General features: G+C 37.7%; 1 protein-coding gene across 3 annotated transcripts in view; it reads right to left on the bottom strand.

Moving 5' to 3' along the window:
• The window catches only part of DCDC1 (doublecortin domain containing 1), a 382,148-nt gene that overhangs the window by 21,039 nt on the left and 333,531 nt on the right, over positions 1-27,578 (bottom strand). For all 3 annotated transcript variants that reach the window (XM_072969711.1, XM_072969713.1, XM_072969712.1), the window contains 12 exons: positions 27,315-27,414; positions 25,307-25,442; positions 23,943-24,096; positions 21,389-21,547; positions 20,052-20,252; positions 14,450-14,543; positions 12,104-12,274; positions 6,844-7,026; positions 5,212-5,415; positions 3,710-3,902; positions 1,345-1,497; positions 526-627 (listed from right to left, as the gene is read on the bottom strand). In XM_072969711.1, coding sequence (XP_072825812.1) covers positions 526-627; positions 1,345-1,497; positions 3,710-3,902; positions 5,212-5,415; positions 6,844-7,026; positions 12,104-12,274; positions 14,450-14,543; positions 20,052-20,252; positions 21,389-21,547; positions 23,943-24,096; positions 25,307-25,442; positions 27,315-27,414 — 1,850 coding nt within the window. The remainder of the gene's footprint in view (positions 1-525; positions 628-1,344; positions 1,498-3,709; positions 3,903-5,211; positions 5,416-6,843; positions 7,027-12,103; positions 12,275-14,449; positions 14,544-20,051; positions 20,253-21,388; positions 21,548-23,942; positions 24,097-25,306; positions 25,443-27,314; positions 27,415-27,578) is intronic.

Raw genomic sequence — 27,578 nt, forward strand, 5'->3', positions numbered from 1 at the left:
TAATATAAGATCAGAAACTTAAAATTCCGTGACAAACGGAAGAGGATAAATACTGTCAACTGATCACTTTGTTTAAACACAGCATATCCTATGCTACATAACAAGAGAGGCCCTTCTGAGATAAAGATACTAAGCTTTGAAGAATTTAGTACTTCCTCACTCAGATTATATAATAAAACTTCTTCTCCAGCAATACCCAAGAAACAACAGAAAGTGTTGCTTAATGAGTAATTTCAAAGTCCATAAAATGTCAGCTCACGAATTGTTTCAAAACCAACAGGGTGGTCATACGACACCTTCAAATTTTTAAAACGTACATATAAATCACGTGATGTTAATTTTAATATAAAATTAGTACCGAACAGATACATTATTAGGTTTTAGACTTGCTCAAGTGACTTTCGTAACACAATACTTACACAGTATTCAAACATCTGGTATCTAGTGGTAGAAAAAAAACACCAGCAAATTGACATTACATGGTGAGAATTAAACATGGTGATGCTTGACTTAGTTTATACTGACCTTTTAACTGTCTCATTTTGTGTTTCATGGTGTCTAGATCAGCCAAAATTTTGTCCTTTTTCAGCCAGTTCTGCTTTTCTATTTCTTCTGCTTTCTGCAAAGCTAGAATAATAAAAATACATGATATTTCATCTTGCATCTTTTTATCAACAGTAATGTATCATGCAAGCCAATAATTTACAAAGAACTTTCTGCTTCAAGAAATAGATTCAATTAGAAACAAGTAATTAAAAGGTAAGGGTCATGAAAAGAAACCTCATTTGAAAGACGACAGAGCTTAAGGCATTTCTTTATGGAATGGAGGAGGAAAAAGTACAGTGCTGTTCTATTATATAGATTTACCATATGCAATAGCCATATTTCATTTTCCACTTCCACAAACTATTTGGAGGTGATGAAAGCCTGGCTTGGAACCATTCATTTTTTAAACATCCACCTACAGCCTAAAGGGTGCAATTCTTAAAAATGAAAATGTGCAGACAGGTCGTCTTCAGTGTGAATTAAACTCATTTGTTATTTTTTAATGTATACCATTATTCTCAGTCTTATAGACCAAGGATCTCTTTATCAAATAAATTAGACATTTTCCATGCAGAATACTCCATTCCAGTAAGAAAAAACAGGCAGTTTGCAAATATAGGGGTATAGCTATCCTTGTGCACATGTTAATTGATGAACAGCTGGTTCTTTGCATAAATGTGATGTTATTATGTTGACATTATACACATTTAATTCATTTTCTTATGGCAACACAAAATTTATTTCTATCTCTCTTCATGTACTTGCTTGAAAAAAAAAAAAGCGAAAAGAAACACTCACCATTTGGAGACAGAAATGGTTCACCACAAGACACCCAGATGGCAATAGGATTTCTGAGAATGAGGGTGAGCAAAGACTCATCTACACCATCCAAACTATCAGATGTCATTGACTTCGGAAATAGTTTGGTTTTCACTTTCATTCTTGAGTTTCCTGGGAAACAAATGACACATTTACCATTGTTCAATGAATAATGAATAAATTTGCTTACTGAATTCATTTGTTTATTCAAAATATTTAATTCTTCACTAATGACTTGATTTAAATAGGCAATACCAAAACCAGATGCAAATCCATAAATCTGATCAGAAACTTCATATGCAACAAAATAATTTAATCTGATTGCAAATATACATTTTAATTCCTTTCTTACAATTTAGTTATGAAAAAATATGAGATGGCTTACCAAAATATCTGAAAAGGGATAAAATAAAGAGATTTAAAAAAAAAGGTAGAAAAGAGTATAGGAACAGACCAAAACCAGAGATAAAGTGTTTCAATGTCCCATATTTTAAATGAATAATAGTATCTATCTTGTTCTGCTGCTGGGAAGCTTAAAAAAAAAAAGGAAAGTGCTTAGAATAGTGTTTGGTCTGTTTAACTGTGCAAGCATCCAAAAAATGCTAGACAATATTTTTATTATTATCATCATGATACTGGACATGAATATTACACTGTTTTCATTTGCTAGAGGTAAAGCGCTACGCATGTTCTGAGGATCCTAGTGGCCAAAGCAAAGAGGAAAACACAATTTCAAGATTCACATGGCCCACAAAGAGATAAATTCCTCAAGAAATACCTTTCCTGGCCCTGACATCTGAGAGATATTTATTTCAGACTCTTCATAAAGAGGTTATTTGTGATATAGTGAACCGTATCCTACAAAATAATGTATACTGAGAACTTACAATGTGCTGGGCATTTTACTAAGATCTCTAAATACATTATCTCATATAATTCTCAAAAGGATACCCTGAGGTAGGTCCATTCCCCTTTTGCACAGTAACTGAGATTTAGTCACATAGCCAAGGAGGAGCAGAGCCAGGATTAGAATCCATGCTACCTGCCTACAAAGCCAGTGCCCTTAACCACCGCCATTATAGTAAGTGTGACACTGAGTTTTTGATTGATGCTTGTTTAAGTTCCTCAATGCAAACTGATGGTGTAACTCCAAGTCATGATTCAGTAAAGGGGACAGCCAGCTGTTGCACCTGTCTGATTCAGAATTACAATCTAATTCTAAAGATTATTCTTTAGACTAAGAAGGGAAGGGATGACCATACCCTTTTGGTAAACCTGCATGAATACCATTACTTCCAATCAGGTTTTAAATAAGAATTTGAAAGAAGAGTGTTTGAGATTGTAAATCTACCAGAACCTGGAGATTCCATATGCCAAATAAAGGCCGAACTATATGCTTCAGTAGTCAGCTGGGCATTAAATGTTCACATAATTATTTTCAAAAACTCATTAGAAAACCAAACAATATCATTGTGAAATAACAGAAAATAGATATATTGGGTTCTGCCCCTGGTTCCTAGCACAGAGCTCCTAAAATTCATGTAATTCATATTCATGAGGTCTAACGGAGTATACATTCACATGACTATTAGTTTCCTCATTTTACAAATTAGGAAACTGAGGTACAGAGAGTACCCAAGATCTTTCAGCTAGTAAGTAACAGAGCTGGAGCTGAACTCTGGTATTCTGGCTCCAAAACCCACATTCTTAACCTCAACACAACAATGGAAACCTGAGGTAACTGCTGAATCCCTGCAAGCAGACTCTTTTCATCTAGCAAACTGTCGTTGGGGACACAGCCCTGCCCTCAAGTTGTACATGGTCTAATGAGACGCACAAAGATATAAACAGATAATTATGAAACCATGTGCTAGAAGCTGCAACAGGGGTGCATTTGCTGGAGCTCTGGGAGTTTACAGGAGCAGTGGAGATGGGCAGGTGAGGGGAGTTGGAGGTGTAGAGAGGACAGCTTCTCTTCCAATAGTAGGAAGAGATGTGCCTTGATCTAGTTCCACTTTAAGGGGTCTCCAGTTGGTTCTGGTTCTGAATTTAAGAACAAAATCTGCACATGCTGCACAAAGTAGCTAAGCTGTCAAACATATTTTATAATTTCTAGGCAATTTATTGATTGCTTTGGTGCAGAAACCAAATTAACTTTTTAAAAATTTTTTCTTATTATTCTGCAAGGTGAAAATGATATGAGAATCTCTTATAAGAGTAGCTTCCTGGTATTTTTAAAAATTCTCAAAGGGGCGACTGAATGAAAGAGTCACATTTAACTTTCTTGTGATCAAACATAAGTAGAATCAGCTAATTCCTGCAGAATGTAACCAGTCTTCCATACTTTTAACCGGCGTCTCTTTTGTTCCAGCAGGGGCCGCCTCTTTCTTTAGTTCCTCAGAGTCTCTCTGGGTAAAAGACTCATCCAGAGCCCATAAAACCAAATCATGCAAGGAAAGGATTGTGGTTCCATCTTTGGTATATACTTTGGAGGCTGCTCTGGCAAGACCAAGTTGTTGTGTGCATTCTGTAAGAAGCTAGAGAACACAGACTATAAGGAACTGAGAGGAAACAGTGATAGAACTGGGAAAAATCATGAAGGGCTTGTTATTTTAGAAACCTGAGAAAATCCTTTTAATTTGAGAAAATAGAAAGCAGTAACTACCAATGTGATCTCTGATTAGAGATGATTTTTGATATTAGACTGTCCTACACCATCTCACAATATTAGTCCAATCCAGCTGTCAGGATTCTGAGCTCCAAAAATTTAACACAGCAGCTGATGCATGTTAATACATTTTTCCATCAGAGTGTTTCTTATTTCCTAAGAAATGTTAACCTAGAAATCCGCTTTCGATTCTGTTGCTTTACAACGTATAAAATTATTCAAACACTTGAGATGAACTGCTTTAAAATAAATGAGTACTTGACTTTCAAACCAAGAACTGACACATATTATTACTTCCATTCTGCAAGTGGGAAATCAGGCTGAAAGGTTAGTATTTTTGTTCAAGACCACAAAAGCTAGGGTCTCAGAGTGGATTTTGGAATTGTTAACTTTTGTTCTTTGCTTAGTCCACTGAATAACATCTTTAAAACAAACATTCAAACAAACAAACAAACAAGAACTAGTTTTGTACTCAACCAAAGAGGTGAGTGAATAATTATGTGTATATTTAAGTGTTTGCAAGAAACTCTCCAGGGTAACTCCATATCATATTTAGAATCGCTTATAAAATATGTTGTTCAGGGTACTGGCCAGAATGTACAGACAAGACAATCACCAAGCAACGGAAGGACAAAGCTGGGCTTGGGCCCGTGGGACCCTCGTCCCTTCCAGTGACTGTGGGGAGCAGGCTCTAAGACAGAAACCACATATTCTCTCTTAGCACAACTCCTGCCTCTCCAATGTGAAAATGAAATGAAACTCCTTATCAACAAATAAGTATTCAGATTCTCCGATAATAAGTGAGGCAGCATCTCTCAGAATATTCAGATGACATACAACTTGAAGCTGCAGTGGGAAGGAAGGCAAAAGAGGCTTTGTCTGTCACAAGACTGAAGAAAGTCTGGTAGCTTTGTCTTTCCCGTACTTTTATGTATCTTTGCTCTGAAGCCAATCCTAAAACCATATTCTGGTTTCTCATTTTTCTAACTCTGTATGCAAAGAAACACAATCAAAAAGAATATCTTTAAGAAAACAGAGATCTTGATCTCATCAGCTTAAATTGGTAAAACAGGCCAGAGATATTTGTCACTCAATCCTACTGCTTTTTTCTTGTCAGAAGAATCACCATTATCATTACCTCAGAGGATGTGAGAAGCATTTAAGTGATAGCCACTTACCATGGGGAATGTTCCTGCCACAATTAACTTCCCATTTCGATATCCATCTCCATTTTTGTACGCAATTATTTTCACTGCCTTCTGGTGCGTAACTGCCATGCCACTATGAGATACAACTTGGGCGCAGGTCTTCATCCGTAGAGATAATAGACGTTCTTCATAATAACTTAGAGTGTTCTCAGCCTCATGAGAAGATAAATCAGCCTGATTTAAAACAAAAAAAAAAAAACATAGATCTACTCAAACTTTTTTTTTCTTTTAGTTTTTTTTATTTTGTTAACACTTCAGTCTCTTAATTTAACGTGTGTGTGGCATCTAAATTTTGAAATGCTCATTCATATGCTGTAGGTATCAGATGCTATAGTGGGATGGACGCTGGGTCAGAACTTGGGTTCTCTTCCCAGCCCTGTCACTGAGTCTCTAGGTGACTCTGTGCCTCTGGCTTGTGTTTCTGGGCTTCTCCTGTTTTCTACCTTGCCTTTCTCTGGGATGGGAGATGGGGAAGAAGGATACCAGCGCTAGAAATAGCCTGGGGCTGAAGTGATGGCACACTAGTACTAGAAGTATTCTCTTAATCTTTAACTTTAGGATGATGCCATCCTATGGTGGCAGATACTGATGAAGGAGGAGGGGAATGAGTGTAGCTTTAACTACATGACTATGAGGGTGGTGAACACCACACTTTCCCTTTCCCTTTTCATCCCTTTTCATCCCTACTCAGGAAGCTGCCCCAAGGGAAAAGCTGTCTGAGCCCCTGTAACATTGTGGATTCTTTCCAATCAGCTCACCGCTACCTTTTTAACATGACTCTGCTGTCACCAGAGCAAAGCCCAAATGCCTGCAGGCTTTCCCAGAGGACTGACTCTCCTTCTCTTTCAGAGTTACTGCTTCAGGTCATGTTTATTATAACTGTTACTACCCCACTCTCCTGCAGTGTGCATCAGGTTTAGGGGAGGGGGAGCGTGGCCTGGGAATGAGATGGGCAAGCTCTGAAGAGCACACCAGGCAGAAGGTCCTCACCCCTTAGGAACTGCTCCTTTTTATACAGGTGTGTAATTTCCCTCTGGCTCTTCTCACTTCTAAACTCTTGAAGGGAAGGATTTTTTTCAATGGTGCCATTTGAAATTAAGATCACAGGAAGGCAGCAGAGATTTTTTTTTCTCCATGAGATATAAACAGCATTAGATAGGAATGTGTGAATTCAGGCAACCAACCTGAAGAGTCATTAACAACACATCAAATTTGCCCTGAAATGTTCTATAGTAGTAAAAAAAAAAAAAAAAAGGTTTACCCTGTGGACATACGCAAAAAGTTTCTTCACTAAGTAAAGATATGCAGTTTCTTCCTCATCTAAAAGCAACACAGAGAGAGTGGTGCAAGATGTTCAGCAGATGATTAAAGCCGTAAGAGTGCCCAATTAACTTCAAAGAGTGTATCGAACTATTAATAGACAAGGTATTTTAAATTACAGTGAGGAAAAGGAAATCAATGCAGGTGGAATGGTAAAGGTGCATCAGAGAAAGATGAATTGGATGAGTGGAGATGAACTTGAGTGCAAAGCAAATAATGAACTCATCCAACTTTTCCAACTGATGCCACACACGTATTAGCAGAGCTCAGATCACTGCATACCTTGGCCACATTGATGACCTTAAAGGGTCCTCGTGAGAAGGGCTTTTGGGTCTTGGAGGCTGAGGCACAGAGGAACGGCAGCCCTGGAAGCAACTGTTTCAGTCCCTTCTCTGCTCTCATGGATTGTCCACATGCCAAACAGAGCACAGTTCTTTCCTCACTGGGTGAGAGATAATAGTATCCCTAAAAATGGAGATAAAGATGTTTTCAGATAGATACATCTAAATTATGATAGCACTTCCGTAGAACATGTTACCAAATAAGGTACATTTATAATCCCCAAATACTAAATTTGAAATCTCAACATGAGTACACTATTTTGCTCCCAAGTAATTATATTTTAAAAAAGCACACGTATTTCCAAACTCTGTCGACTGAAAAAGCCTAGAGGCAATGAAAATTCAACAACAATGAGTATCTAGAATCAGAAATTTCTTACAAGAAAGGCCAATTCCAGATTTGGGGCAAGAAATATACAAGACAAACATGGATATCTTGTGGTTCCCTGAAAGAAAAGAAGCCATCCAAGAATAAAGGCGTTATGTCAAAAAAGACACAGGAGCCAACCTGAAGGACGCTCCATTGGCTCAAAGTGGGACAATTTAGGAGCAAAAAATAAAGATAACTGAAACACTTAGAATCTGCTTGAATATGTAAAATTCCATGAGTTCATAATGATGTTTAAAATACAAGTAAAAACAACAACAAAAAGTCAACAAGCGAATAACAATAAAACACAGCTTATTGGAGTCCACTGGAAGTACACAGGAACTGATTTATAACTCTGAAGTTGTCTACTAGCAAGTGTTGCAGATTATTTGCAAAGATGGCCAAAATTAAACCCTCCCATTCTTATTTGCATGCATGATTTTGCTGCTCCTCCAAACAAGAAACAGAGTTATTTTCTCCTTTCTCTTTCCCTTGAATCTGGGCAAGGCCACGTGACTTGCATTGGTCAGTGTAGCATTAGCAAATGTGATGCAAGTGGATGCATAAGAAGTGCTTGCATACTGGAGCTTGTTCTCTTTTGGCTGCATTTGGAAGCCCGAGACCATCTCTGAACTCAGCTGGAGCTAGCCTGCTTCAGAAGCCTTGAGGAGAACCAAGGCCACCAGCTGACAGCCTGCCAAACACCACACATGTGAGGGAGACCGTCTTTGACCATTCAGACCCCACAGAACCACCAAACTACTGGCACATCACCAGATAACTACAGTCAGACTAAGTGATCCTGGGCAAGACCAGCAGAGCTGCCAGCTGAGCCCAGCTTGAATAGTTGAGCATAAAGTGGTTGTTGGTTTAAGCCACTGAATTTTCAGGTGATTTGCTATATACTACAATAGATAAGTGAGACAGAATAAATTAAGCATTTATCTTGCCATCCTTGACCAACCATATTTTTGGGTAGTCAAACACCTGGTTAAAGAGGTAAAGTTCTTCCTTACATTAAAAGTTCAGCATATACATGTGGGGAAAATGATAGATAAAACTGATCCTTAAAACTTCTAATGAAATTACTTAGGCAAAGATTACAAAAAAGGCAACACCAAAGGAGAAGTCAATGGGATTTTTTTTTTTTGATATGAGACTGGGTTGTAATCACCTGAACCCATAGATAATCATTATCAGTAAAAATGGAAAATCCACACTGCATGCCTGCATAAGTGATAAATATGAAGTATACAGTAAAATCTATGAAGATTCTTGTCAAAAAAGCTGCACATAAATATACTTAAACTCCAGTGCTGAATTTATTTCATGAGAGTGATGGCGGCTATAGAAACAGGTTAAAAGATGCCGCAGGAAGCAAACAGGCAAATCCAAACCAGAGGCATTCTACAGATGGACTCCGCAACCAAATGTCACACAGGGACACTGAGTATTGACTCAAACCAACCAACTACTACAAGAGTTTTTTAGGAGAACCTGGGAAATTTTATTAAGAACAAGGTATTAGATGGCCAGAAAATTCTGTTAGGTGTGATACTGGCACAACGATTATGTAAGAAAATGTTGAAATTTGTATAGGTACATGTTTAAGCTCAAGGTGAAACGATATGTCTGGGATTTGCAAAAGCTTGATAATAGCTGAATTTGGGTGACAGGTGCAAGAGAATTCATTAAACTAGTCTCTCTACTCTTGAATATATATATGAACATTTTAAAGTACTTTTATAAAGAAACTCTCTGATTTGTTTTGTTCTTCACAAGGCTAAAAGTTAAGTACAGCCAGAATTAATGTCATCATTCTCAATTTACAGATGAGAAAACAAAAGCTCAGAGATGGAAGTTTTCAATCCAAGGATACCCAAGAATTATGTGGCAAAACTGAAATATAAAACTGTGACTTCTGAATCCAAACTCTTGACTTTTTTGCCTTTGTCATATTGCTTCAACAACTCCACTTAAATAATTAAAGCTGTCTCAATTCAAAGCCAACATTTAGATGATACTGTTGAATGTAATTCTTAAGTTCCACTATGGATTTCTCTACATGTACATCTGATTTCTGTTTTCCTACAAATTACTGGGAGGCAGAAAATTAAAATCTCAGATGGAATTGAATGAATATTATGCAGAATCATTTGTACAGAAAAACATGGGCTTTGTGACGAATTGTGTGCCAATGATATTCCTTATTACACTAAAGAAGCCCATTGAAAGTATCCAGAAAATGTATTTTCATTCATTAGGACATTAATCCCCATGACTGTGGTGCTACTATTTTGATGGTTCCCAAATTGTTTTATTTTGGCAATGATGCACGTACACAATGTAAACTGAATTTTTGGTTAATTCATTCACACTTAATACAGCTTTGAAACTGCTGCTGGAAAGAAAAATGCAATATATTGGGGTAGCTCCCAGGGTTAAGGTATGTCTGTTTGCATCCTGGGGTATGGGTTTGTATACATACCCCAGGATGCAAACAGCTTAAAAGTTCAGCAAATCAGCTGCTCGCTTTCTGTACAGAATACCAAGTAATTGGTTTGACTGCTTTTTTTCCTCTATGAAAGTTCCTTGATTTATTGAAATGACTAACTTGGCCTGTTCATGTGGCCTTATACAGATATGATCTATGACAGGGGGTTTGTCTGATCAACGACTGTTACTATATACCTAGTAGCTAGTGTGACTGTGAATAAATTATTCAGTTTCTTCACCAATCTTAATTAATTTACTGATATTATTCATATTTATTATTTATGTTATATTATTTATTATTTAAATGAGATCATCAACATGAAAATAACTAACACTGCATTTGTATCTAGCATACAGTAGCTATCTGGCATATAATAGTTCATACTGATTTTCTTTTTCAAAGCTCTCCAGCAAACAGGATCTAGAAAAGAGGTTCTTACCCTACATCCAAACTGGATTTCAAGGGGAGTCTATGAACTCCCTAATATGTTATGCAAAGTGTTAGTGTACACATGTGAATTCTGGGGGAAAAGAGTATCTGTTATTTTCATAAGACTCTCACAGAGGTCTGCATCTCCAAAAAGTTTAAGAACTAACAACTGGTTAGAGCCTTTGTGTAGAGGGTAGGTTTCTCCAGGCCTAAGAGAGAGTAACTTTTTTTTTAATTTGCAAATCTCAGAATTGATATATTACTGTACTTTTCAGGTTAATCACATTAGTTTCTAGCAGATAGGTTATCATTTAACTAGTAGGAACGTTACAATTTTTTAGAAGAAATATTTTTAAAAATTGGGAAGTTTTATCCTTATCTAACAGATAAGGACTCTTTTATCATAACTATAATATCATACCTAAAATTAATAATACCCTAATATAATCAAATATTCAGTCAGCATTCAAATTTCTACAATTCTCTCTCTTAGAATTTATTTGAAACGGAATCAAGATAAGGTCAGTATGTTATAATTGGTTTATATACCTCTTACATCTCTTTGAATCTTCATGTTCCTCATTTTTCTTTCTTCTTTTATTGTAATTATTTGTTGTATATTTTCTCCAGTTAGATTTTAGGGGACAAGAACACTTTGTAAGTGGTACAGTGTATCAACATCAAGGGACAACTGTTGTGCCTCTTTTTGTAATGTTAGTAGCTACTGATGATCATTGCCTAGATTCATTAATTTATTAAAGTTCACAACATAATGATATTCCGATTTCCCCATACTTTATTCATTTGTTAGCTGGGATATTTCTATGAAGTGAAACTTCTCATCAACTATTTTGTTATCCTGAGGTATAGTTCATAAAGGAAGGAAAAAATAAACCATTGATTCTTTATTTACCAGTTTTCAAAGGAACAAATTTGTTCCTTAGCATCATCTCATTGTGACCAATTGAGCTATTGCTGTTATTTGATATCAGTATCAACATGCGGATTTAAACATTTCTAATGTACGTCAGTCCACCACATTCAGTAGTCATACTGATGCTTAAATTGTTTCATCTTTGGAACCGTTTCAAGTTGACTTGATTCTTTTTAAGATGACTTTAGCAGTCTTTGGCAACATATTTGTCAACAGCTATGAGATCACAGACAAAGGAGAAAAAGTTGAGGGGAGAGCATAGTCGAAACAGAGACATGCAAAACAGTATGGTACACTTGACATCTTATTCACTAGAGCCAGGAAGTGATGAGTGAAGAAGCAGCAGCAGTTTAGAGACATCTGAGGAGCAGAGTAAAGACGGTCTTATAATGTGCATTATGACGTTTCAATTTTCTGTAGGCCAATGGTTATCAACAACAGTAAGGTGCTTTGATCCACGGACACACAAATATCTTAGGTATCTGTTAAGTAAGGTGCAAGTAATTCCTTACTAGTACAAACTAAAGGACTAAGCTTGAGAAATTATTTCCTTTAAAAATTAGAGTATATTCATGCTTAGCCCTATGCTTGGTATAACATAATATAAAGCCACTTACAACCACTGTCATTTTAATATGCTTTCCGGAGTGGAGTGACATCTAGTGTGGCAGGCACACCTGTAGGAGTCAGGGATGTGTGATTACCCTCCTTCGTGCATGTTCTGGCTAGCTGATGATGGACTAGAGATGGTGCTGGTGACAGGGAGCCATGGAAACAATACAAGCAGAGGGTAATATCAATACGCCTTCCCTCTTTCCTAGCCAGAATCACAGTGTAAGTGATCTCACTCACAAGTCAGTGTTTAATTTGTGTGAACTTAAGGTTTTCTAGAAAAAAATTTTCTTGCTTTCTTAAACTGATGCGTTTCCCCCGATCCCCGCACCCCTCCTCAGTAGAAAGGAACCACTTACTGGTTGATCAATGTTTTCTTCTTTAATCACAGAGGATGTACAAATTCCAGCATAATTTGCTGCTGTGATTTCCTTATCCAGTGCAGTGCTATGAAAGGCCACAAAAGCCTTCATATTTTTCATGTAATTCCATTTCTGATTAGAAGCCCCATTGTTATATGGTTTATATTTCTGGAAAATAAACAAGACAAAATACTGAGTCAAATAGGAGAGTTTATGATTTGGTTATAGCAGTCATAGTTTTCATTGCACAAATTCAGAAAATATAGATAATTACTTACAACTCCACTATGTAGTGATAACTATTATTGATATTTGATCATTATATACACTATATATATATAAATATGCATTCTTTGATTTATAAAAATAGAATCACAAAATACATACAATTTGGTAACTGCATTAGTTTTTTGGGGATTTTTAAAAGTATTTTATTTTACCAATCTCCAATAGTTAAACAAAGAGAGAGTTTCTCAAACTTTCCTTACTATAAGCAAAAAAGCAATGAATAATCATATAAATAAATCTTTGTGTAAATCTGTAACTTCTTTAGAACAAACTCATCAAGTAGGATTGCTAATAGAGAAATATCATTTAAAAAAATTACGATGTATCATAAAAAGCTTTATCATATTAAAATGCTTTCTAAAAGGTTATTCTTGTTTACACTTCCACCAGTATAATATGAAATGGTCTTTTTTCCTCACACTCTTGCCAAAGTATCATCAATTTAATAATGAAAAATAGTACCTTGTTGATGTTTTAATTTACATTTCACTGGTTAGTAAGTTTTTTTTTTAAATATGAGTACACTTCATTTTATATGTATTAGAAACAGCATGTTTATTCTAATACAAAACTGGGCTTGGCATAAGTTAAAAAATGAGTAGTTTCAACTTTAGAGAATTTAAACCAGTAGATTAGTTCCAACTAAACATATCATGACACCTCAAGGAACTTTATAATGAATAACATTTACTTTATCAAGGAGAGATTGATAGTAAAGAGGAAAATAAATGAGTTTTAAGAATTGATTTAATAGGTCAGACAATAGAGCATCCCTCAGAGGTATGGAAAACAAAGACCATATTTCAAGGAACAGGGAGGGAGGGAGGGGGTCTAGTAACATTAACCTAACATGCCTCATTTTTATTATTTTACATGAACTTTAATATTTTTTCACAAACTGACTGCTTCAAGAAATAAAAATGAAACACCAAGCAAAGAAAAAAACCTTGAAAGGTAATACAAATTACCTTGAGATCAAATTTATTTCTTATAAAATGGGAACCTTAAGGGAAAACATCCACATCTATAATTTTATGAAACTGATTAAGGTACTAAATTTGCATCTGCATGAGGTTTTATATCAGTGTGGTCCGTGCCAAAGAGGCACCTGGAAAGGAAAAATGTGATGCTATACATACTGTGTCGTCTAGAATAAAAATGTAGTTCATATTTATTATCAGGATATAAGACTTAATTAAGCTTTGATATTTGTCCAGATTGCTATATCCCAATTTTGGATTCGGGACCTGCAAAACAAGTTGCCTCACTGCTATTAAAAAATGGAATAAAACAAATGTTATTTAGGGACAATATATTTTGTTCACCAAGAAAAAGGGCAAATAATGCGGAGGATACAGAGAGTAAGCTGCAGAGCAGGGATGCTCCTAAACTCTCTCTCCTCCTAGAAAAATCGTATCTATCTAGGAGGGTCTTTGGTGAGTGAGGATGACAGACAAATGTGGGGAAAAAAGAATTTCATAGGTCTTTACCCAAAAGTCAAATGAAGCCAGACCTCTCTGGAGCCTCCAGAAATTGTTTGGCTGCTTATAAGCATTTGCAAAAGTATGTTGAAAGTGCATTTCAAATGAGAATTGTAGTAAAATTAACATTGACGAGCTCACATCCTCCAGGAAGACTTCTCCAACCACAGTCTTTCCCACCAGTTGCCAGCTAAGAGGGGACTTGCTTATGTCCCCAGATCACTGAACTTAAAATTAACAGCCATTCACCTGACTGAAACCACCAGTGAGACCGCATGAATGCTACTGGGATGATTTCTCATGCTTGCCATTGGATTTGACTTAAATAACTAGCACAGCTCCTGACATGCAGCAAGCCCACAATCACCATCTGTTGGATTAAACTAAATTAAGAGCTACATGAACATGTTCAATTTGAAATCTAAGCAGACTATTGTAAATATTTTAACAATGGCATTCAAGATAGGTTTCCATGACAGCCATTTTCTTTCTCTGCAACAAGGAAGCAAGGAGCTCTCCTTAAATTTAACTAAATATAGGGCCATAATTACTCTTTGGCCTGTATATAGCTTACCTGAGCAATAACTGGATAGCCACAGGCTTCATCTCTAGCCTTGGTCATAGACACTGCCAGCACAAGGTCTGGGTTACTCACCAGGTGAAAGGTCCTTGGGAAAACAGGATTAGGCACATTACAAAGCAGCATGACCAGTTTAGAGCTCCCTCTGTGCCACTTATCAGTGTATTGCCTCTTGGCCCCCTGCATACTCTGTGATAATGGATGTGAAATCCTTTAGGCATTTCTCCCCCACAGTAAGCAGGATGTTACACCTTCTTAGCAGAGAGCGCTGGAAGAAAACTGAAGGAGGAAGGGGCTCTCCTGTTCTTCCCAGCTGCTCCATGGGGCCAGTGATTAGAAGTGAGGATATCCAGTGATGCTCTGCCCCAACCAGGTGCCCAGAGTGTATGGTCCCTCGATACCCTCACAGCCCTGGCCTGGCTTGGCCTTGGGATCAGCTGTTGTGGCCTTCCCGACATGGACACCACGTGCTCCAGGCCTTCTGCCGCACCAACAACCCCCATCCCCTTTGTATTTCCATGTGCCCAGCAACAGCTGCACCCTTACATATGTTCCAGAGGGCTGCTTCCTGCTTGCCCAGCAACCGCAGACCAGATCTGGAAGGGCAAACCAACAAACTTCTCTGCCATCCAGCTGTCAGCACCTATACCTTTTCCAACGAGGTCTGAACTTCAGCCTTGGGGTGGAGCCCAATTCCAAGTTTATCCTCAACTCCCTCAGCCCTAGAGCACCATATAGAGGATATATATATCTAATAGTTACTCATTTATCATAGTTTAATAATTCTTTCTGTTATACATCCTCTGCTTAAATGACTGTGTTTTTTCTGTCTCCGGATTGTACCCAGACTGACGTACACTTTCCTCGTCTGTTTTACTATTATGAGAGGCAATGTGGCAAAGTGATTAAGGGCATAAATTCTGGAGTCAATGCCCGAGTTTAAATCTTGAGTATACCTCTCAGTAGCTGTATGCTTTTGCTTAACAATCTTGTGCCTCAGTTTTCTCATCTGTAAAACAAGATAATGGTACATCCTCATAGGACTCTTGCCCTGGGAATTGAGTGAGTTAATGCATAGAAAATGCACTGAATATTGCCTGGCCCATGGCACTTAGTATGAGCTGTTATTATTGCTGCTTGTGATTTTTCACAGTTTTCCCTCAAATTCTTCTTTCCTAAAAGACTATTACATAAAAGTCAAGATAGATGTTGAATATTTTAAAGTTATCTTATATTGGAACTAAAATAAAGCCTCCTTGACTGCAAAAAATGAAAGAAAATTACTGAGCTAAAGTCCTAAAATTATTTTCCTTGCATCACTTAAAAGCAAAAATAAACCACACATTCAAGGATTTTGTCTGCATAGAAAAAGCCAGTTCTTTATGTCTATCAACATAGTTACATTATAGACCAGCAGTGCCAATTCTGCTGTGGAAAACATAACCAATCCTGAACATAAAATTTAATGACATGAGAGTGGAAGAAAGGGGAGAAAGTAGAGTTGGAGAAGATGTTAGAAAAGTAACACTTTCCCTTTCAAGACCTGAAAAATTTCAGACATCTAATTTAAATCTCTGAACATAAACTGAAATATCCTCATTGTAAAGAATTTACAAAGTATTGGAAAATATAGCAAAAATTAAAACTGAATTTGAAACACAATTTGTATTCCTACAAGATCACTATTAATCTTAAAACATATTTCTTCCTTCTATTGTTCGTTAATGAGGTATCATTTCAAATCCAACGTGGGTATTCGATTTTACCAAGTATGTTTTTAGCATTTGTCAAGACTGTCATGCTGTATAGTGCAGGGAACTGTATTTGATATCTTGTAGTAACTTATGGTGAAAAAGAATATGAAAACAAATACATGTATATTCCTGTATGACTGAAGCATTGTGCTATATGTACACCAGAAATTGACACAACACTGTAAACTAACTATACTTCAATAAAAATATATATAAAGGCAGAAAAATAAAATAAAAGTTCAAAAGTATTCAATTCAAGCTTACTTGAATTTAACAGAATAAAAAGAAACTAAAAGAAAAGCTGGACATCAAATAAGGGCTTATTCACTGAAAAAAAAAAAGAAGAAGCCAGTGAAGGGCACGAGGCTGGTATTCCATAGTGTTCACCTCTCCAGCCTCAGCATGCTGCATAGTTTGCATCTTGCACTTTTAAATAGTATTCAAATGAATGAATGATTGCATATTTCCAGCAATGACTATCTGAGGTGCCCAGATTAGTTACCTAGCTTTCTCCATCTTTTTGCTGCCTAGAATAGATGTAGCACCTTTTGCCATGCTTCAGTGCTGTGCTCCGCCATTACAGTATTGGATTTTCGTTTCCTTTCTCGAAGGTCAGCTGGCACTTGCCCATGCTTACATTCTTCAGGAAGCGTGAGCTTATAGACGTCTACAGAAAACCCGCTATGTGCTGGACAGCAGTGTGAGAACTTACTTTGTGCCCCAGGAATATCCAGCATGATAGCACAGCCTCTTCTGCTAACCCGCAACGTGAGTGCATACAAGTCACTTAAATCTTCAGCTCCTTGAGCCTCGGTTTCGCTAGCTTTAGAATTAAGTCACCAAGACTAGAAAATTTTTAAGATCTCTTTCAGCTCTGAACTCCATGACACTCTATTTCCCCTTTCATAATTTTGAATCTTGTTGAGGGGGATTTTCATCCTTGAGCATTTATTTCCTATTTCCCTTTAGAGACCAAATGATTAATTCGGATTGTGCCAGGATTGAAAATGGTAGAAAAATGTCAGATTATCTCAAAAGTTGACCTGAACCATTTTTATTGTTTGGCTGGAAACCAAGTAAGTGTGTCTTTGGCAAGTTCCTACCACTTGTCATTGCCTCTTCGCTCATTTCTTGCATGATTATCCTGGACTGTGTGCTATCCCAGCTAGGTCGTGTTCTCACAGTCATAATTTCCCTTAAGAGGTTTTGCTGATAATTGCTTAAGTAATCAGATTTCCTAGTTATTTTCTATTTTAAATAGAAGGTCAAAATGAAAAAGTAATTCAAGACCCAAAGGACTGAATGAAAGGACTAATGGTAGAAAATTCTAGGCACAGTGATGGCGGCTTGGTACCTCCCATCACGTGGGCATTGGGCTCCTGTGCCTAGGCTCCATTAATACAAATGCTGATTGGGCGGATGCCTCAGTAGATGCTAATTTACTGCTTGGGGAAAATATGGATGATCAAAAGACTGTGGTTCACATAAATGGAAATTTCTATAGGTTTCTGCTACATAGTGCGATCCAAGGTTCTCCAGGCCTCACCAGCTTATCATAACGAATGGGTTTCAATATCCAATTATATGAAAAAGAAAAAGAAAAATGCCAAGGGAAAACGTGGAAGAAAGCTCAGAATGACTGTCACTGTGCAGACACTTTTCTACCATAGGACTATTCCTCTGAATTGTGTGCACACCTCATCATCAAGACTTCTGCAAAGCCCCTCTTGCCCAGCTGCCCAGGCACCTGTGGGAGGCCTGAGATGGTGACCTATGTGCTCACGGAGCAAACCCTGTCCCACTGCCCCGCCCCCTCACGGCTCCCCCTCCTCTCTCTAGATCTGCAGTTTCTGACCAGGAATCAGTCAGTACCACCATCTCCCTCCATCTGTCCCTTTCTTCTGTGGCTTGACATGGAGAGGCCTCAAGATGACAAAGTTGCAGACGGTTCTGGAAAGTAGAAGGAAATTGGAAAAGGCCGTTCTCTTTTGTGTTACATGCGGTTAGATTTTCTGAAGCAGTGCTGGAGTGCATAGATTTTTAGGCAAGCTTCTCTTTCTGTTTGTACTGAAACAGCCTTCCCCGCTTCCTGCTTTCCCCACAGCACTCAGGATGAAAACCAAAACCAGTGAAAGGCACGGAGCAGGACTCAGAACTCGCCTTCTCTTCCCATGACCAAGTGTTCCTGAGTTAAATTCAGCAAGGGAGGCTTTCTACTGCCTTGGGGTCACATCTCTCATTCCGTGTGTGTGTCCACCCCAGTTCTTCAGCCATGCTCGAATTCTAACTCGGGCTCAAGTGGGATCTCTACTATATTACAGAAAGCCAAGGAGGATGCATTTCTAAATTCCAGAAATGTAGAGATGGGGTAGAACTAGCTCCACAGGGCAGGGATTTTTATCTGTTTAGTTCTTTGCTAAAGCACCAGCACCTAAAACACTGCCCTTAATAATCCTTTGCAGCTGAATGAACGAATTCTGGTCCCACACAGCAAACCATCTGCAGGGACAAAGGCCTGCTTCTTAGCTCCCCCCTTGTCAGAAAGACAGCTTAGCTAGAATGAATAGGGTGAAAGAACACACTCACCAGGTCTGTCTAAACGTTGGCTTTTCAGCCGACTCTAAAACAAGGCCGCATGTGTTCCTTGCTGGCGGCTTCGCTATCTCAGTGAGCAGAGGAAGGCTAGCTCCTTTCCTGTCCACACTGGGCCTGTTGCTGCCGCCTCCTGAAGCTTATGCAATCTCTCTTAAAGCAGCCATCCCTAAGCCTTTTGCATCACACACCTTTTGAGAATCCAATGAAAATCACAGCTCTTTCCCAGAAAAAAAAAATGTATTGCACAGATACATAAACACACATTTTCTGTAGTATTTCAAGAGACCGAAGAGGGCCCTGGGGCCCCACCATATAATACTTATGGTAGAATTTGAAGCAAACCATCTAAAACCCAAGGAGTTGTTTTCTCTCTTGTTAAAGAAATGTTCACACATGCACAGAGCGAGAGAGAAATGTGTAAGAAGCCGCCATGGACCCAACAGTTATCAACATCCTGCCATTCTTGTTTCATTCCCTCTCACTCCCTCTACATTTTAACTTTTTGCTTTGCTAGAATATTTTAAAGAAAATCTGAGATATCTCTTACTTTAATCTGTAAATACTATAATGTGCAACCAAATGACCAGGACTTTTTAAAATATATAACCATTAAACCATTATGACACCCAACAAAATTAACAAGACTTCCTTCATATCATAAGGTACCCAGACTGTTAAATTTCCTCTGATTCAGAAATAACCTTGAATCTGGATCCAAACAAGAGCCAGCCATTGCACTGGGTTGATATATTTGTTAAAGTAGGAATTCAATTCGATTTCACTGTTGTGAGTGGAAGCCTCCTCAGTTGGTTATATGATAGAAGTAGGGAGGGAGGGAAGGCATGCATGTGGCGAGGGACAGGAGGTTGAGTTAATGAAAAGTACTATAAATTTTTTAAAGTGGGACTTTTAAAAATTCTTACTTGATTCCTTAAAATCATAAAAATAGAGTGAGAGTCCAGTTTTCCCTTGATCTCAATGGCCTGTTAAAACTATGAACCTAGTAGGTCAGATTCTACATTTCTTATCTGAATTCATAGAGGATGAGCTGTGTGTAGAATACTGAACATTTACATTTGATTTCGTTCTCTTTCTCTTCCTTGAATAGGATAAAAGATTACTGGCTATGTTAAATAGAAAATCCAAAGTCCTCAAAACACCCCCGCCTGCTCTGTGGGGACCATGCTGGATCTCCTAGGCTCTCATTCACCTTTTGCTATACTAATACCCAAATATAATGGGCTTACCTGCTGTCTTCCTTGTGCATCCAGTGTTGATAACTATCATCTGCTTTTTTCTCCACCAAAACCACCTCCATGCCTGAACGCAGGTTGGGGCCTTGCACCCCCAAGACTAGCTGAGGAGCAGCATAGCTTATAATTTGCCCATCTCTGTATTCAAACTGCTGGCGGCAAAGCTTCTGCAATTTACTCTGTTTTGGGGAATGGCTAAGATAAAGGAAATCCCATTAGCGGCAGAAAAATGTCCCACGCACTGATGTGCTGGAGATTGCAAGTTCTGTTGGAGAGAGACCTGCCGTGAACCAAATTCACTTACAGTGGGGAAGAATTACCATCAGGACAGCAGCAATGTTATTTGCTTTGCACTGTCAAGCTGATGTAAAAAGTAGAATTCTGAGTTTATTTTGTGATAGAAAGAAATGTTTATCCAAAATAATATGACAAATTCATCAGAAAAGAAAAAATTCATTTGAGATAATTTAGTTAAAGGGAAAAAGAGGTAGGAGAAGGAACAGGGCACGCAGAATCAAAACACCAGAGAAATGAAGGAGTTCTGTTCAAATCATGATCATTTCTATACTCTATCTACAGAATCCCTAGCAAATAGAATCCCGTTCTCCAAGTTTTTCAATCTTTCCTAACAACTCATAGACTATCATAAACCAAAATAATGATATGCTAATAAGCTAATTTAAAGGAATCTCTTACTTAAAGATCTCAAGGCATTAAGCAGACTTATTAAATCTATTAAACATCACAATGCACTGGCAATTAAATTAATTTATAAACATCTATTAAGCCCCTACTATGTGCATGGACTAACGCTAAGTGTTGAAGTGCCAAAACTGTTTAATTCATATCAACTGCTGTAATATTAAGTAAATGTATAAGGACAAAGGAATAACACAAAGTACTATATATCCCTGTCTTCATCAGACATTAACCAGAAAACATAAAATTAAAAGGGAAGAAATTGCATTTTACTAATTTCTTAAAGACATCAGGGCATCTTAATATGTTTATTCACAATTCATTCAACAAGTTCTGTTCACACAACATACAGGCTCTGTCCTAAGTTCTCAGGAGGCAAAGATGGATGAGTTTACCTTTCACTAGAAAAGACACCAGCCAATAAGAAATTACATTACGCAGCTGAAGTGAGAAGGCTCTTCCCACCAGTACTTGTAAATACCTCAGTCAGAAACACAAGAAACACAAAAATGTGTGTGTTGAAGTAAACAGCAACTAACAGTAATGCAAATCCTCGAGAATATTTTGTCCCCAAATGAATGAATCTAAAAACAGGTAGAAATCTTTAAAAGGATTTCCTTGCAAATTTTTACCTGTATTTCTTCTCTGGTTGCACAGTTTCAAAGAGCTCTTCCTCCATTTTCTTTGGAAGACTGTCATCCTTATCAGAGCTATGAGAAGTTTCCTGCCAGGCGTACCTGGGAAGTGTGCGACAAGCCTTCATTCGGAGATGGGCTCTTGCATGTGAATCTCTATTAAGGTTCAGAAGCAAACACAAGTCTAAGAAATGTGGCTTATACTCACAGAATTTTCTCTGAGGTATAGTCTGATCATTTCCTGAGGGATATTGGTGGCTCTGGAAATCATATTTCCATAATGGTGCCTAACGTTGCAAATTCATATCCTACTAATACACAGTTTAGATTTTTTAATATAAGGCTACAAATAAAATTCCTCCATCACATAATAAACAGCATTCATCTTTGTTATATTTACTTAGAAAAAAATGTGGCCATGTACATTTCAAAAAGAAAAAAATTATAATTAAGACTAATCAGTAGTTTTAGAAATTCATAACGAATATGTAATGAGATTCTTGCCTGCTCCATAAATGTGTCATAATTCTGTCTGGAACAGACAGCCAAGATTACTAGGTTTCATAAAGTTTACTCATTAGACATTGTTAAGGAATCTTAATTAACTTTTCCTCTCAATAGAAAAATCTAGAGAGACTCAAATAGCACCAGCACAAATGTGCCAGCTTTTGATAGAGATTAATATACAGAAACACTTGGAGTAAATAGTCATAGCTTGAATAACTGAGCCTTCTGGCTTCATATTAAGATGAAATTGTGAACGGGAGCATAGCCACTATGCAGATCTGACTATATTCAGTTCCCGGGCCCTGTTTAGGGCATATTTGCTTCCATGGGATCATGAAACAACACAAGGACTGCTCTGCTGAAGGCAGGATAAATATACAAGTAAAGCAGCAAGCAGGCTTCAGCTCTCCAGATATGCATATGTGTAAATAAAGTTCTCTGGGGAAGGCTGTGGTCGCCAAGGTGCTTGTGGTAATTTGATATAACTGCTAGCAATATCAGATTACCAAATCTCCAGGGACAATTCCTGTGTTAGCAGAGCAAATCATACACTTTTCAAATGTAACAAAAGTATTACATGTGGATATTAAATTGGTGGGTAACAACTGCCTCATTCAGAACTGTAGCACAAGTGGCTTCTTGAGGCAAAAAAAATCTCATTATTGGTTAAAGAAACAACAGTGCCATCTTGTGTTGAAAATAAAAAACACAGCTTTCCCACCAACTCCATTTCCTTGAAGAAAACCGACCAAATAAATAAATAATAAATAATGTCATTTTTACTTTTAACATATTCAGCAAGGTGAAAACAAGATTCTTCCTCCAAGCCCAGATGTTTAATTTTCTAACTTGGGATATCTGCATGCTCTTTAATTTCCATGTAAATGAAATCCAGTCAAGTCAATTTTACAACAGCCATTTAAAAATACATCTTGCTTTATTAATTCATTTATATTCATTCATTCATTCATTCATTCATGCATTCAACTAGTCACTATTTAGTTAGTAATTCACCCCTTTAACTAATATTTCTTAAACATCTACTATATCATAGGCACAGAGTTCTAAGTATCGGGGATACAGTGATGAACAAAGGTAAGTTCTCAGGATTCATGGAGCTTACATTCTAGGGGGAAGAAGAGAGATAATAGACAAGCAAATGAGTAATAAACAACATAAGTGTCACAAGTGGAATAAAGCAGGAAATTGTGATAGCAGTTGGGTGGGGTGGGGTAGGGTCTACTTTAGCAACGGAGCCAGAGAAGGCTCTTCTGAGATGCTTCATTTGAGACCTGGACAATGGGAAGGAGCCAGCCATGTGAGGATCTGGAGGGACAGCATTCTAGGCAGAGAAAAGAATACCTGGAAAGGCTCTGAAGCAGGAATATCCTTGGCTCATTTAAGGAACAGAAGGTAACTGTAACGACAGGTATGTAGCAACTGGAGGTGGGCATGGAGGTATAAATGAGGGTTAAAGACAGGCCTGGACCAGGGTCAGAAGGGCTTGGGATTCCAGACTAAATGTTGCTTTCTGTCTGTAGTGGGTGGCCATGGAAGAACTATATAAAAACGACTGTATTTTAGAAAGATGATGGTCCACAGGTAAAACTTTAAGGTGAACTGAAAGGAGGAGATTATGGAGACAGAGACCAATCAGAAGCTATCCCAGCAATCTAGGATGATAACTTATATTAACATGCGTTCACCTTGAACCTACATTAAGGAAGAAAAATATTTGTTCCATGTTTATGAAAATAAAACATGATGAATCCCTCAAATAAATGTCTCCATTTCTAAAATTCTAGTCTTTTAAAAATAGTAATGTTATAACAAAATTACTGGAAGTAGATCATTGTGATGGTTGAACACTGAAGCTCCAGCTCTGTCCTTTTGCCAGGAAACTAATTAAATACTAGCTCTTCAACTGACATTAGTTTCACAAACTTGGCATGGGCTCCCTGCATGGGCTCTGTGCTGTTACGGAGCTAATGAGCTGAGTTCAAATAGGAACCAGGTAGCTTTTCTGGCCACACTGATTACTTACAGAATTTCACTGGAAGCGTTTTCCGTTGTTAAAGCATTTTTTTGCTTTTGCTTTTCCTCTGGTTCTGTAATTTGCTTCTCCTCTCCAAAAACTGGTTTACGCACAGCAAGCTTGGCTCCCAACACAATGTCACTTTGGACTTCTAAAACAAAAGCTAAGCAGAAATGTACAAATTGCAAGGACATATTAGTTATGATCTCAGAGCACTAGGAATTTGAAAATGCACGTTAAAATAAAAATGCAGAAAATTTCCAGCTATTGGTCTAAGAGAATACATTCTAAGTGTAATTGATAGTTGCTTTTTAAACTAATAAATTCAATTTCACTTAATTCATTTTTTATAGATTCTTTCCTCTCAAGATATTCTCAGTCAAAAATGCTAAAAAATAGGTCTTTCCAAAAATAAGTTAGTTAGTCTAAGTCCCGACTATTCAAATGGGTTACATTATTTAGATGGATGTCTCTTGGATCCCAAACTTCTCAGTGAAAGTTCCCAATGCCTTAAATGACACATGCAAAACGTAATGTACAGTGTTCAATACGCAATAATATAATGTTTTAAATTATATTGATTTTCCTCTTGCCTTTCTAAGTATAGGCCCTTTGTCCTGGTCCTGGATGAGAAATGTTACAAAAGGAAAGCAAAAGTACAGATACAGTTTTGACGTTCAAGCACAAGACATTGGACATCTAAGTCAGGATATCACGGTCAAGATTTAGGATTTTCCCCAAAGGCCTTTAGCTCCCATTTAGTTTATCAAGGTTTTAACCTAAGGGTTGACCTGGAGGAAACCCAACATTTCTGAGCTTGAGGGGATTTGTGGCAGAACAGAGAGGAAGGCAGAAAACCAGCACTGGGTGTCATGATTCCCCCTGCAGGCTTCACTGCAGGTATCTTAGCTATGTCAAAGAAACACTGAGGACATTGCCCACTGTTCAGGACATAGTAACTTCCTGAGCTGTCCTCCCCGCTCCAATCTGAGGCACAGCCACATGAACCTGGATCTGGTTTCTGATGGCGAAATGCCATCATGACCCAGGATTTACTGAAAACAGGCTGGGGAGCTTCCCAGAAGCCGTTGTCAAGCAGGGGTCCAAAAGTTCTGCAGCAAGGACTTGCAGAGATGGCTACCTAGCCACAGAGGGGAGGCTGAGGCAGGCAGGGAGCACCACCCATCCAAAGTATTGTCTGGGTCAAAAGAATGGAACACTGTCACCCAGTCACAACTTCAGCCATCAGGGCCCAGAAAACAAGAGGTGTATTATGACCTGTTTAAACAAATGTGGATTTTCCTTAAAAAAGCATTATCATTCAGTCTTTTATTTTAGCTGTACTTATTAAGGTAAATAATTCCAGTGCTTACCCTCTATCTTACGTGTGCTGCAGAAGGTTTGAATTTTAGAAATATCTGATGCTAAGTTCCTCAGGAAGATTTGCTTCTTTTGCTGAGCAGTGGACAGGTCAGGACTGATCCAATGTTCTCCACATGAAACATACACCTGCCAAAGAAATGAATCTCTAATCCCATATACATTTGCTCACAGCAGCATTATTATAGCCCAAACTGGAAATAATCAAAACATCCTACAACAGGTGAATGGTTAAACTATGGCACTGTGGAATAATACTCAGTGATAAAAAGGCACAAGCTATTGATAAACACAACAACGTGGATGGATCTCCAGGGTTTTGTACTGAAAAAAAACACTTCGTACTATTTTTGCAACTTCTTGTGAACCTCTAATTATTTCATAATTAAAAGGTGTACAAAAATAATTTTTAAAGGAAGGAGACAAAAGAAAGAAAGAAGGAAAGGAGGCAAGGAGGGAGGGTAAATAGGTATAAATTAGGGGTTTGTAAACTATGGCTGAGGCCCAAATCTTGCCCGCTGCCTGTTTTGGTAAATAAAGTTTTATTGGAACACAGCTATGTCCATTTATTTGCATGTTATCTGTGACGGCTTTTGTGCCACAATGGCAGAGTTGATGTTCCAATAGATACTATCCAATCTGTAAATATTAACTATCTGACACTTTACAGAAAACTCTGACAACCACTGGTGTAAATGAGCTATAGTATATGCACCAAAATGTTAATGTGGATATTTCTAGTTGCTGAGATTATGGATGACACATCTTCTTCTTCATTTTGCCTATAGGCATTTCCTAAACTTTTTTTTTTTGGAGTCAGAGAAATATTTCTTTGAAGTGAGGAAAAAATAGAGCAATATATTGAGAAAGACTGGGTGAAAAGAAAAAGAAACTCAGTGCTGCCTTTTCTGAGGCCACTCACTGATCATTACACACCTACTCTGTGTGTGGACCCAGGGAGAATGTTCTCAAAAATATCTTCTTTCTGAATGACAGGGTTCTCCTTCTCTCATGGATACACTTAATCATATAACTGTTCATGCTTCAGTCTTCATGTCGGTAACCCAGAAAAGCTGACAGATTCATTTCTAGCAAATATACAGGGTCTCGTAACAGTCACGCCTGGTTCCATCTTGTCCTTCTTTTACTCATACTCCCTCTGCCCTGGTGGCCTCATCGACTTATCTTTGAATTAAACTTACGATTTTGTATTGCATGTTTACATGAAATCTATTTAAATTCTTCCTAAAATAGCACAGTGAATAAGCACAGCAGCAAAAAAAAATATTAAAAGCAAACAAACAAAACACCTGGTAGTGATAGAGTTAGAATTCAAAACACAGTCTACCAGACTCCAAGAACAGAGGCTCTCCGCCCTGATACAGGTCATTGGTACTTGGGTTTAAGACTCTTTCAAGGGGTCTTTACATTCAGAGCCCAAGTGAAGTTCTGCTAATTTGGTGCAAGCTTGGTTCTCTGTTCAAAGAATTTCAGGCATTATTCAAGACAGGTTTTCTTCACGAGCTGATACCTCAAGTTCTATAAATGGGAGGAAAGTCTTTCCACTTCTCAGCCTTCTCCAACCACCCAAATAGTATGTGTGAAAAATTAGATATGCTTTTTTTTTCTGAAAAGGTGAAATTGTCTTTAAGAAGTCATTAAAAAACTACATTTTGAAGACCTCAGAAAGAATACAGGATCTACCTCCTTCCAAGTAGGACAGAAATTACAAGCAGTTAATAATTTGGTTCTCTCCAGCTTCTGCCCTCATTTATTAAGGGAGTTGCGATGAGTATTAAGTGAATTCTATCATATACAGCCTTGAAAATCATGCCTGACACATAGTAAGCTCTCAACAATTAGCTATTTGTGTTACTTTCTGATGGTTGCTGAGTTAGGATAATTCTGACAAAAAAGTAAGAGGAAAAATGGTGCTAGAAGTCTTTTTCTTTTAATAGTATCAGTATATTAATATTTCCAGTTTCACATTCATGCCTTTACCAGTTCATCTCTTTGAAGGTCTTTTAGGGCAAAGATCTCCTTCCCCTTTTCATTGAACAATCTCCGAGCTGCAGAAGGTAAATTTAAAATTTCAGTGCACCTGCAATAAGAGACACAAAAATTGACCTGAAAGCTTTCAGCAGAGAGGAGAGGAAACAAAAGAAATCAAGGGCCTGGATCCTTAATGACAACTAGCTCTACAGACTGTGAGACAGTCAAGAGCTGGGCCCGGGAACCCATCAGACCCCTTCCTAGTGTCATTTT

The sequence above is a fragment of the Vicugna pacos genome, chromosome 10, assembly GCF_048564905.1.
Source record: "Vicugna pacos chromosome 10, VicPac4, whole genome shotgun sequence".
NCBI lineage: Eukaryota > Metazoa > Chordata > Mammalia > Artiodactyla > Camelidae > Vicugna > Vicugna pacos.